Source organism: Tachypleus tridentatus, chromosome 2 (genome assembly GCF_004210375.1).
Source record: "Tachypleus tridentatus isolate NWPU-2018 chromosome 2, ASM421037v1, whole genome shotgun sequence".
In the NCBI taxonomy this organism is placed as follows: domain Eukaryota; kingdom Metazoa; phylum Arthropoda; class Merostomata; order Xiphosura; family Limulidae; genus Tachypleus; species Tachypleus tridentatus.
The window spans coordinates 92492567-92506295 of NC_134826.1; the positions used below are offsets into that span (position 1 = coordinate 92492567).

General features: G+C 33.5%; 1 protein-coding gene across 7 annotated transcripts in view; it reads right to left on the bottom strand.

Moving 5' to 3' along the window:
• Positions 1 to 13729, bottom strand: part of Vps51 (vacuolar protein sorting 51) — an 87706-nt gene that overhangs the window by 48122 nt on the left and 25855 nt on the right. For 6 of the 7 annotated variants that reach the window (XM_076489454.1, XM_076489457.1, XM_076489458.1 and 3 more), the window contains exons 6-9: positions 6163 to 6295; positions 3221 to 3309; positions 2390 to 2516; positions 892 to 1007 (exon numbers count right to left, since the gene is read on the bottom strand). In XM_076489454.1, the coding sequence (XP_076345569.1) occupies positions 892 to 1007; positions 2390 to 2516; positions 3221 to 3309; positions 6163 to 6295 (465 nt within the window). The remainder of the gene's footprint in view (positions 1 to 891; positions 1008 to 2389; positions 2517 to 3220; positions 3310 to 6162; positions 6296 to 13729) is intronic. The other variant, XM_076489456.1, reaches the window with a different exon arrangement.

Here is a 13729-nt window from a genome sequence, read left to right on the forward strand (position 1 = left end):
TATAGGAAAAAAAATATTGATGACTTTATTTCTCTGAATGATATCTGACTTTAGGTATTCCCATTATAATGTAAACATGAGACTTCTAATTCATGTTTATTGATTTTCAAATACAAATTTCCATTTTAATTTTATAATTCTTAAATTGCACATATATACTGATAGTTAGTTATAACCATATATTCCCACAATCAGATGATTTTATAAGAATCAAATTAAATTTATAATCCCCAAAACCACATTTAAACTACAAAAAAATCCCAGTCATTCACATTTTTCTTTGAAATATAAATTTTTTCATACAACTAATCATTAAATAACTTTATGACTTATTTTAAAGTTTTGCTTCATGTATATATTGCACTTCTTAACATGTTTTTTTATTTACAATGTAGTTTGCTTTTAAAATGAGTTCTTAGTTAAAACAAACTTTGCCTCATTTTTGAGCCATTTATTCAAGCTTAAAATATTTTCTTAAAACAGAGTAATTAAATGTGAATAATCTAATATTAGTATACAAACAATATTTTTATGCTTTAACAGACATCAAATTATTGGAATGTTTTTAATTTGAAAATGTTATTACATTTCATTACGCATGATCAAGTAATTAAGATTTAAAAATATATTATTTTTAAAAAATTTGTAACAAATACATCCATACAGTTTGCACAAATCAAAATGTTATGTAAACTTACATAAATTATTTTTCTAATAGCAAAATACACAAAGATTCATAATTCTTGTAATTTCAGTTATGTTTAGATTCTTAAAGAAATAAGTTTTTAAATGGTACATCTTAAAGGATATTATTGTTTGAAAAGCTATTAGTTTTTTTTTAATTTAGTTTATTCATTGGAAGTAGAATAAAACAGTAAATCATCTACTTACGTTCCCTCTTCCTCACAAGGAAGTCGGTTAAGAAACATATCATTATATGATGCAATTACCAAACAAATGTTGCTAAGGAAACTGTTGCATCCTAAGTCCACAAACTCAAGGATATCCTGTCACACACAAAACATTTATTGTTTACAAATCAAATTTAGAGTTTATTAATTTGGCATTATATCTATATAAACCTTATAATGATTTGCTACAAATATTGTTTTAATGGCTCCAAATTAAAAGTTTCTAGTAAGAATATACCTCATCACAACATTTTCTGTGCAGCATGCCATTGTCAATGAGCCCTTTTACATGCATTACAAGTCAGATGGGGATGCAACATACAAAATATTGGTTGCAATGCTATGTGACCAGTCATTTACAATATATCAACTATTACAGTACATAATACCTTTTGCTTGCAAAGTGTGATCTACTACTTAATAGTTTGCATGAGGTTACATAACAATAAAATAGTTTTCTACAAATTTTTCATTATTGGCCCTATATTATTGTTCACATGTTAAAAAAAGCATAAAATCATCTGCACTGCACACTCATAAGATATTCATAATTTTACTCAATATCACAGAGCTTATTAGGTCAAGTGGGAATGTAACACAAAGTATCAGTCAAAATGTTATTTATATCAGGAATTTACAGCACATCAACTATTACAGTAAATAACACCTTATGTTGGTGAGAGTTGCTTAAAATGCAATGTTAGTGATACACATTTTATAAGATTTTTGTCATAAAATTCAAAACTAAAGTACATGATTTTTAACTATTATTAGTTCATAAAATATTAAATCCCAAATTACACACTCATAAGAAGAATTTTAAGAAAAGCTAGGAGTTAAAGTGTCATCCAAAACAAATAACTAAAACAATTATGCTGCACATAAAAAAGAATTGTCAGGACACAGAATTCAGTTAAACTGATAACAGTATTATAGTACTTGAATTAAAAAAAAGCATTGTATTCTGGTGTCATAAAAAGTAGACAAAAAAATATTTATAAGCACAATTAAGTGATTTATTTATGGTGGAACATACTACAGTTAAAAAGATATATAAATACGACACTATCATGTTTTGCAGTTCACTACTGATGATGACACTGTAATGTCAAAAAACAAAGATTTTTACTTTTGGAAGGCCAAAGAGTGGCCTTATTTAAAAATGTATTTTGTGTACCCATTTTAATATTATATAAATATTATGTATACTTAAAATCAGCAATTTTTGTACATTTTCTTTAAAAGTTACTGTAAAATTATCATTATAAAAATAAAATTAATACTTCAGTTGTACTTATTTGCTGATATTGCATGTTTACTATTAATAGTGAACAATAACTTCAGTCTTAAGAGAGGTATGATTAGAAATAACTAGATAAAAACATTAACAGTTACAAGTAAAAAAAAAAGTTCATAGCTTAAAGAAAAATAAATAATAAGTTTATAATTATATGAAAAATTAGAAATATAACACAAACAACAGGAAGATTCATGTATATGTCCGAGGGACGTTCTTGCTCGACACGTTTTGGAACATTTTCTCCACACTGCAGTTTAACTTGTCTTTCTAATTCCAAAAGGTCAACACTAAGCCTTTCCTGTGAACTAAATAAAAACACATTCAAATATTTATATCACAAAAAAGAGAATCCTGAAGCTTTTGCCAAAATATTTATATTGAAATGTGAAAAGCTTATCTTAAGAGTATCATTTCACTTCCAAGGCACTATTAAAACAGGATTATAAATTTCACCAAATATACCTGTCAATGGAAACTAAATTAAAAAATAAATCAAAGAAATATCAAACTTTATAAAAAGATCAACATGGAGTGAAATACACCACTACCAATATATGTTTACCCTAGTTTAAAATCAAGACTTTGAAAATCTGGTATTGACTTTACATGATTGTTTTATAAAAAGTTATATTCATTTTATTTTATTCAAACCATTTTCAAATTCTAGATTCCAATTTTGTGAGAACTTGCAGTCTCTATCACTTGCAACTTAACAACAGAGGAGAAAATAAAAACAGTCAGAAAGCTTCAGAATGAAATTATTTTTTTGATTTCTAAAATTATAAAAAAAAATTCATTTTTTATTGAAAACACAATACTATTTTTCTAAATATTTATAAGGAATTTGTAGCACCTTTTCTGTTTTTGAATAATTGTTTAAAACATTTCTTTTTTGAAGTAAAAAGAATATTTGTACTTTTTTTAGAAATTTTCTACTTCTTGAACTCAGCAAAGCTTTATGATAAGAATTTAATACTTTATCACTATGAATATTAATGTCAAAACCTACTGAGACAGAAACTCTTCACAAAGGTTCTCTGCTGGCTCTTTTAACTGTAACAACAGGTCAACACATTCTGCAAGTTGCTTTGGAGTAGCCTATAAAAATTGATTTGAATATTGTAAATTTTAAGAGAAAAATAACATTTAACCACAAAAACACTTATACAGAAGTACATTATGTTAATATAATAGTAAAATAACAAACAAAATTAATTTTAAGCAAAATTATATTTTTAAATATCACTGTGTTTACTGGTGTTTCAGTACAGGGTTATGCAATGTCCATAATAGGAAATCAAATTCCAAATATTTGAACTGGGCATCTGTAAACATACTACTGACCCAATAGGGATATCACTGTGCTTGAAAATTAATGTTTGTTAATTTACTACTTATCATAAAAGCTTAAAATAATTTATAAACAATGAAAGAACCTTACTGGAATTCATCAATTAAGAAAAACATATATTTGAGATATAGTATCACTAGTTAATCTTCTTTAAAAACTTTGATCTAATGTTAATGCTGGTTTGTTTACTACAAATATTTGCACTAATTAAAAAAATAATTTCCTATGGTCATCCACAAAATTTCTTATGAAAAGTTAAGAGTTTGTGTTTAAAAATAATCAAAAAGATTAATTTCATACTTTCTTCCAGTTAGTAATGATGTTCAGCAAAGTTCAGTTTTAGGAAAAGTACTACAATTGCAAAAAAGGCCTAATTTCACAAGATTTGCTCATTATAAACCAGTACGCAAACCTTTCTGTAACTCCTGTACAAGTGAATCTTCCACTGAGACATATAACTTAGGAAAACAGAAAGTGCATGCATTTTTTAAAGTGGTTAAGCGACTATTATGCAAGTAAGTTGTGATCATTAGTGAATAAAACACTATATCTACTGAGTTTTATATGTTTTTAATTAAATTGAATGTATTTATCAATTTGCATTTTTCATGTAATAATGTTATAGATTTATATAATCATCTAAACGTTTTTATTTGATCAGTTTAGGCATCAAATATGTCTACTGATGTCAAAGATATTGTAAATTGTTCAGAGCCATCTTTTTTTGAATTTATATGACATATGTAAGTGGAAAAAACTTATCATAGCCATATCTATGGATTGTGGGGCACTGTCAGAACCAGAATATGGATAGTAAATCACAAACCAAAGTGAAATTTTTTTTGTCAACAGTTAAGTTTTTATCAATGAAAGGAAACTCACACACTAACAAAATAAATAAATAATAAAACTTTAAAAGCTTTGAAAGACATGAGAAGTATGTTACTTTACTTGTCCATGGTATATGTATTTTAAATAAAATCAAACAAACTTTAACATGGTAAGTCAGCAATAACTAAACAGAACAACAACAACAAAAAACCTTCATATTGTTATTGTAAGGTTTACTTCCGACGTATTAATCTTGATAACCCAGTATTTTATTAAAGTATGTAGTTTCAAAAAATAAAAGTATTCCAATTTTGGTTTATTTAGTTTTTAAGTTACCTTATAATTTTAGGTAACATTAGGAAATGGTTTTTCCAAGAAATAATTAAAATACTATTGATTGTTCCACATTTGAATTATTTACTTTATGTTTTAGTTCATTATTCTAAAACATCTCTATAAAATGTTCTATCATTCCATAAAATGTAAATTTTGTCTATTTCTAATATTTTAAAATCATGTCCTACATGTTTTCACATAACATGCAAGGCTAAAAATAATATTTCTAACTAAACCCAAACAATAAGCAAGTATCCTGTATTATTAAATAGCATTACATAATATATACACTGCTGGCCAAATTCTTAAGGCCAATGAATGTAAAGAAAAAATATCCATTTTGCATTGTTAGACACGACCACTTAGTAGAACTTCGGAAGATGAAAATAAAAATAAAAAACATTTTTGGCATTCAATATGGAAAATGTAAACACTATGAAATTAGCCTAAATGCTAGCTGGTCAAAAAAGCTTAAGACCACACCAAAAGAAGTCCTAAACAGGGTAAAAAATGCCCAACAAGAGGTCTCAGTAGTGAGTTGCAAATCTTGCAAAATTTCAAGCAGGTACACAAAACTTATTAGAAGTTATTATAGTAAGGAAACTATAAAGGTTAATGTGGGTTCACAAACTTTGACAATTCAATACAGCCCATAATGAGGAAATTTAAAAAAGAATTAAGTCCAAAAATATCTGATACTCATTTTCATACATCAAATTAACTGCATGTACATAGTATGGTTTGATTGTAACATGATCATTTACCTAAAACTGCCCTCTCCTGATAAATATTTTTTGCACTTTGATAAGCAATTTTCTTGTACTATTTGTCATTCTAAGTATAGCAAAAAGTTTAGATGAAATTAGATGTGAACACTCTATTTACTTATGCTGTACAAACAAGAGTAACTGACTGTTACAATCTGCAGTCATTCTAGAAAGAAAAATTGTATTTTTGATTTTGATTTGTATATTTCAATTTACTCTACAGGTAGTATTAGGGTAGAGAAAGTAATATATATTACTGAAAAAACAAAAAATTATACTCACCTGGGAGAGTACTTTTTAAATATTAAAACTCTAAGATGCAAATGCATATTCTCAGCATGAAAAAGCTTCTTAAATTTACAGTCAGTCTTTTAGCAAAAATACATCATTAAAAATGTGATTTTTGTGTGCAAAAGACTTGTAATGTCTAGTAAAAGCTTGTCAAATTTCATGAACATAGATGTAATAAATTTGATATTATAGTTTGTATAGTTTTAAAGGAAATGGGTTGATTCAATGGACCAACACTATTCATATAGAGTTAAGTGACAATTTTTTAAATGCCAAGAAAACCCTAGCTCAGTAAACCAATTATTTAGTTAAAACTCACACATAAATACTGAGACAAAACTACAGTCTTTCTTATTGTAAAAATCAATTTCATACCTCAGGAGAATGAAACCTTTCTCGAAGCTTGATCTTTAATTCTTTTACAAGAACAGTACAATCTTCTTGTATCCCACGAAAAGAAAGCATGTGATTATACTGAAGAAGAATTTTCTGTGCTTTAGTGTAATATCTATAGAGAAGATTTATTGGACATTTCAACATCTGTCAATGAAGTAGGCAAAAGTCAACCATATAACTAACAAACATATATTTATAAATTGAGAAAGACTGAAGATCTTGATTGCAAAAAATCTGATAAATTGTTAATGCTACAGATTACAAATGTTATTTACACAAGTATTTCATTTTTATATGTACAAGATTACAATGCTCATGTATATTCAGAATACATTTACTTAATACCATCAGAATTCTTAAAAGCAACCAATGAATTATCAACTATTTTAAGGGCATGGAAACTGGTTTACCAAATGTTCTTTATACACAAATTTTTGTACTAGAAGTAACACAAAATGCTATCTACAGCTTTAAATATTAGTTTCTTCAAAAACAGTTTATCTAAATATACTCCTCAAAAACGAAACGCAAAAGGCAAAATATGAGACAAATTGTTAACAAGTTTATTCCGGGTAGTTCTGTATGACATGTGCGAAACTTTGCACATTCACTGCTGAACATCCAAAGTCTGCAGAGGCAAAGTCCACGCTCACTAGTTGAAGTTTAACGTCACTCAACGTCAATAATGAGTATGCCCCCCATGAGCATCAATAACTGCTTGGCATCTCCTGCCCATGGAAGCGATGAGATGACGAATCACATCCTGTGGAATGGCTGTCCACTCAGCCTGCAAAGCTGCTGCAAGCTGAGGTAGAGTATGCGGTTGAGGTTGCCGCCTTCACAGACGTTGGTCCAACTCGTCCCAAAGATGTTCGATGGGGTTTAAATCTGGTGATCTGGAGGGCCAGGGAAGAACATTGATATTGTGGTGTCTCAAGAAGACAGTGGTGAGTTGGGCTGTGTGAGAACGGGTGTTGTCATGTTGAAAAACATCGTTGACGTTCACCATGATTGGTTGCACATGGGGCCTAAGAATCTCGTAGACGGTTGCGTACGGTGTGATCAGAAATCCTACACAGCCCTGGTATGGTTGAGGAAGTAGACATCGCAGTGGTGGTCCTATCCCGAAGGTGACGTAACCGGATGTTGTGATCTTGTGCAGGCGTGGTCACACGAGGTCTGCCAGATCGTGGACGGTCACGAGTTGATCCATGTTGTTGGTGACAATTCCATAGCCTTGTGATGGTGCTTGGGTAGACATTCACAGCTCTGGCAACATCTGATCGAGATTCGCCTGCTTCCAAGCGACCAATGGCGAGGTTGCATTGTGCTTCAGTCAGTCTTGGCGTAACTGTATTGCGTGTCGGTGGCTTAACACTGAGCTATGGAAACCGAGAACCCGTCACTTTTAAAGGGATTTTGCACATGTTGCCTTTGCAGAACATGCAGATCTCTCAAACAAATTTATTGGACACGCATGCGTTTTGGCGAAAAAACCGATGTTTTCCTCCGTTTTCAAAGTACACAACTTTTATTGTCATTTTGGTCTGACAATCAGTGCCTTAACACGTGTAATGTCACATATTCTGAGCTTGTAACGTTATTACATATATTTCTCTTTAAAATAACAAAAATATCCCTTTTGCATTTCTTTTTTTGAAGAGTATATTTTTGGTTTTTATTAAGAAAAGTATTTTTTCCCAAAAGTTGTTGTCTATAAACAAAACGTATTTAATTTCTGAAAAAAAAAAGAAAAAGGTTGTAGTGGTGTAGATTTAAGCTCAAACAGTTTTTTCCTTAATGTATTACTTTGTGTTACAGCTATAGATTTAGAAACTAACACTCAAATAAGCTTAACTTTCTCCACACAAGCTTGGTAAATTTGAATGACCATACGACCTCTTTGTACTCATTTAAAGTCTTTATAGATTTAATACTTCTAACTTTCAATATAGTGTGTATGCAGTCTTTCAGTTAACATTATAACTATTTTCCACACACAAAATAATTATTTTGGTGAATTATTTTTAATAAACTAAAATAACGATCCATCTATGAATATATTGAGTATTTGTTTTGAATGGTCTGTGTCCAAAATAATTTTAAGATTAAAAACACTTTCCTCATCTGAAAAATCTCAAATTTTGTATGTGTATTCCCTAAAATCTCTAACTACATTTCCAATACTTTTTTAGTAAAACTTATATTTTATCTGTAATTTTTTCTACCCTATCTCTATATAGGATTGGTCAGTTTGGCAAACTTCATAACCACCACAAAAAGAATCTAAAATTACTTTTTTTCTTTCTAGAATGATTTCAAATTGCAATGTGAAACCACATTCATGTATCCTTAGTTGTTTAAGCTCATAACAGTATACATTTATTTACAATTAAATTTTGATTTATTGCCCTTTGAATGTGTCTAGCCACTTTCCACACCATTATAAGTTGTAAATCACTCAAACAATGTGCAGCTCACCCATATCTCATAAATCATTTTTATTATGTTATTATCTATTGTATTGAATCTCATCTTATTTAACCTAAAAAGATCACTACTTTTAGACTTGAGTTTCTTTTATAACAAAAAATAAAGAATAAACATGAAAAAGAAATAAACTACTTACCCAATCTTCTTTTTTTTCTTGCTGTCAATTGTTGAAGATACAAAAGCCTACTTTTTTTTTTTCATATCACTTGAAGTAATGTGCTAAATGATTTTTATTTAAATAAACAATACAGCAAAGAATATATATATATATATATTAATAATATGCAAAAAAGTAGACAATTTCCCCTCTCTCTCAAAATTTTTCTGGCTTTCTAACTGTGAAATAAGAGCTGTTACAAGTTCATCCAAGCTAATCATTAACTTTCCCATGTTTACTTTCAAAACATACCTCTTTAAGTACTACAGCTAGAATCCCACATTAATAAGGTGGAAAAATCAGTGAGGGAATTATCTTACAGAAAGTACATGCATAGGTCCATAACTGTTTACTGTACAAGACTGGCATTCTAATGGGGAAACGTCACTACCTACAGAACTAGTAACCTCTTCACCTGGAACTTAATTTTTGTACTATGGATGGCACTTACATGATTTATCATCACTATGGCCAGACCCAAACCAGACAATCAAGGTTTCATTGCTCACAGTTGGAATTACAGGGTCATGGTTTCTATATCCCACACTTATTGTGAGAGAAATAGGGCTGGAACAGGTTAGTAACTCTTCTACCAACATCTGGGAAAAAAAAACATCCAGGCAATCCAAATGTGCCTGGATGTGAAGGCCAAAGGGAGCAATGGCAGACCATCTGCTCTGAAAAATGTATGGCCCACAAAGGAAGGAAAACACAATCCCAGGTGGGATGCTTTGGTAAGGAAAAAAAGTTTTGAAGCATATAGTAAAGACAGTTGCAAAGAAGGTTCTATAAGCTCTGAACTGAGGAAGTACGGAAAACACCAATGCAGAGCTGAAGTCCTTGATGATGAATGGGGTCCAGCATCTTTAAGGCCGAGGGTCTGGCATAACCATTGTCCAGTGATCCACAGTCGCATTTCAATCAAATAAGTGCACAATATATCTTTAGCATAGAACATCGATCTGCTCCCCAAGTGGTGGAAGAGAGGACATGGAGGATGTTCAGTGCTTTGGTACATTTGACCTATAGGATTAAAAATTAAGACAGCAACTGTTCAATGAAAGCATCAAGGTCTGATTGATCATATGTCTCTCCAGGTGACAGGTAGAGAGAACAAACAGTAATGGTACAACCCAAGGAAACATGGATGACTACGGCCTCCATGGGTGTGTAGAATGGCAAAGACAGGGTGGGCACATGCTGATCAACCAACAGTGCCACCCCTCCATGCACTCAACCATCAAAAACCCCATTCATTTCTGCACAAAGAAAACTGCCAAAAGGTGACTGTATCGGTAGATTTCAGAAATGTTTCCTGTAAGGATATATATACAGAATGGTAGGAAGTAATCAGTGTTTTGATGCTATCTAGATTAGAACGTAAACCTCGACAGTTCCATTGTATCAAGGCGGCCATTTTTAATTCCTTTTAAAGAATTGGGTGGAGAACCCTTCTGTTTGTGATGTCTTTTTTTCCTTACTGTCCTTATTCGAGTGAGGTCTATCGACCTCCATGGATCCTACCCTGGGTCGATTGAACAGGTCTTTGCTGTTGAAAGCGGATTCCAGTGACTGAGGACACGAACAAATGATCGTTTTGCATAATGGGGTGGGAGAAAAAGAAGTATCTGAGGAAATGCATGTACCAGAACCAAAGGATGTGGATCTTGGTGTTTGTTGGAGTGTAAGTAAGGTTAAGAGATGGGTGTTGAAGTTGATTCATCAACTTTTTAACCATGGAGGTCAAAAGGCTTTTCATTTGTTTTGAAAATGATTCTTTTGGAGGCACAGAGGGATCTGTCTGCACTTCCACTGTAGTTGTGGAACAAAGTACAGCAGCATACATCCGAGATGAAGCGATGAACAGCAATTTTCGAGCCTCAGGATAAGTAATGTTATGAATCGTTTTCAAATGCTGCACCTCTTTTTCTTCCAACCATTTAGGGCAAGAACGAAAGTAAGACGGGTGAGAGCCATTGCAACTGATGCAATGAGGGTCTGTTTCACACTCATAGGAAACGATGACATGATGTCTTTGAGTGACAAAACCTCTGACACTGGAAACATCGGAGAAAGTTTGGAATGTACGGAGGCACACAGAGATCTGTCTGCACTCCCACTGTAGTTGTGGAATGAAGTGCTGCAGCATACGTACCCTGCAATTAAGATAACCTGCCTTGATGATGACAGGTGCACGTGGTGATGTAAATGTCAGAACAAGGATATTGGTCGGCAGTGTAACTCCATCTTTGCAATTGGAGATATGCCTCATTGCAGAAACTCCTTGGGTGGAGAAACCAGTGAGAATCTCTGACTCGGGGATGTTTTTCAAATCCTTCTCAACAATAACTCCTTGTGATGAATTCAAAGTAGCATGAGATGTAACCTCAATAGGTATATCCCCAATTGCCTTTGAATGCAAGAGGAGTTCACTGTGTTGAGATGTGGATGTTTCCAACAAATCAAAGCTTGTTTACTGAATTTGGAGAGCCAGCAAGTCCCTCCAGTCCCTTCTGAATAAAAAGAGGGGACATGTGCTTTAAAGGTTTGTCCAAAAGAGAATGTAGGATAAGAAAATGAGATACAACAGGTGATACAAATGTTGAAGATTGCTGCTCAGTAACTTCAAAATGTGGTCGTTTACCTTTGGACCGTTTTTTCACTATTCTATTTAAGTTTTTATTTGGAGGATCCATAATAAAAAAAGGGAAATTTCAGTGCCCACTGACCCCATCCACCATAAAGCCTTATGAGAGGATGCACTACAGTGCCAAACAAGAACATTGCAACAACACCAGGGTTTCGTGAGCACTATACCCAAACACCAGCATCAGATACAATGTCCACAACACCTGTTGAGAACTTCCAACACTGGTACTTGATTGACCCTAGCCCAAGTGGACCAGCCGATTGACACAAGGGGGAACCACCCCAAGGCTACCCATCTGCAGGAATTCAAGGCCAAAGTGGTGTGTTATGGTTGGACCCCTCAACCACCAGGATCCTCTCCTCCCCTTCACAGGTTGCCACACACGGCAAACACGTGGGTGTATGTTTAGATCCCAGAGGAGGTAAACTGAAAGAACAGAACCTTCCCTAGGAGGTCCCCTTTCCATGTATAGGAATGAGTCGAGTGGGCAGATCTCTGTTGGTAGATAAAAATTCCAGTGACTGAGGGCATGAATGAATAATCATTCTGCATCTTGGAGCTGAATAAGAGGAGGGACCTGAGGAAATGCCAGAAGCCAGAGCTAAAGGACTTGTCAACTCTCTTAACCATGGAGGGCAAATTCTTTTTCACATGGTTTGAAAACGACTCTGTCAGAGACACTGAGAGATCTGTTTGTACTGCCACTGTAACAGTGAAATGGAATGCAGCAGTATACATCTGAGAAAGAGTGGTGGACAGAACCTCTCAAGCCTCAAGGTAAGAAATGTCGTGAATTGTTTTCAAATGCTGTACCTCTTCTTTTTCCACCCACCTAAGATAAGAATGAAAATAAGAGGGGTGAGAGAGATTACAATTAAAACAATGAGGGTCCATTTTGCACTTGTAGGCGTCAAGGTCCCTACCATCACAACATAATGCTCTCGAGTGAATGAACTGCTGACATCAGAAACATATGAGAGGATTTGAAACATATGCATGCACCTTACGATTTAGATAACCTGCCTTGATGGTAGCAGGCAGACTTGATAATTTAAACATCAAAATTAGGACACTGGCTGGCATCACAATTCCATTTCTGAGAGAGGAGATGCACCTCATTGCAGAAACTCCTTAGGTGGAGAAACAAGTGAGGATCTCTGATTCAGAGATGTTCTTCAAATACCTCTCAACAATAACTCCTCATAATGAATTCAAAGTAGCATGGATACATCCCCAATCTGTTTTGGTAGTGGATGTTCCCCCCAAGATGTCCCCAGAACGTAGATTTTTTAACTGACGTAGGAGAACCAGCAAGCCCCTCTAGTCCCCTCTGAATAAATAAAAAGAAAGACATTTGCCCTTAAGATTTATCTGATAAAGAATGCAATATCAGAAAATGAGGTACAGGTGTTGAAGTAGTTGAAAATTGTTGTTCAGAATCTTCAAAATGTGGTCATTTACTCATGGTCTGTTTCTTTATCATTCTATTTTTGAGTTGGGGGATCCATCATAAAGAAAGAATATTTTGGTACCCACTAACCTCACCAACTATGGAGCCCTACAAGGGGACACACTAAAATACCAAACAAGGATACTGCAGCAATGTCAGGGTTTTGTGAACACTATACCCATCAGACACAACACCCATTGAGAACATCCAACAGAGATTCTTGACTGACACTAGCCCAAGTTGACTGGCTGATTGACCTTGGAGGACCCCAAGGCCACCCGTCTACAGGAACTCAAGGCCAAAGTGGTGCGTTAGAGCTGAATCCTTCAAACACTAGGTTTCTTACCTCCCTTTCACGGGTTGCCACAGACATTAAACATGTGGGTGGATGTTTATATCTGAGATGAGGTAAAGTGAAAGTACAGAACCTTCTCTGGGAGGTCCCCTCACCACATACAGGAATCAACACTAAGGGGATCCTGATGGGAGTTGTCTGAGCTCAACTGAAATATCTCATGAAAAACAAATATCCATACTGATAACACATTGTGTTAGAATGAGAATAGATGTCTCAGCTCTTATAATAAAGCTTTTCTTTGATTCTGAAATCAGAATCCAGGCGTGACATCCTGACATCAACGAGATAGTGCCAGCAGTAACCATTCTTCCATGGAATGGCATGTGCACAGGGCTACAGTGAATGTAGGTGATAAGAGAAAACTCGTATGATTTGGCACAATCCATGTGGTGCTGATGCTAGTCCAAAGGTAAGAATCCTGAACTGTCGTACCTAACC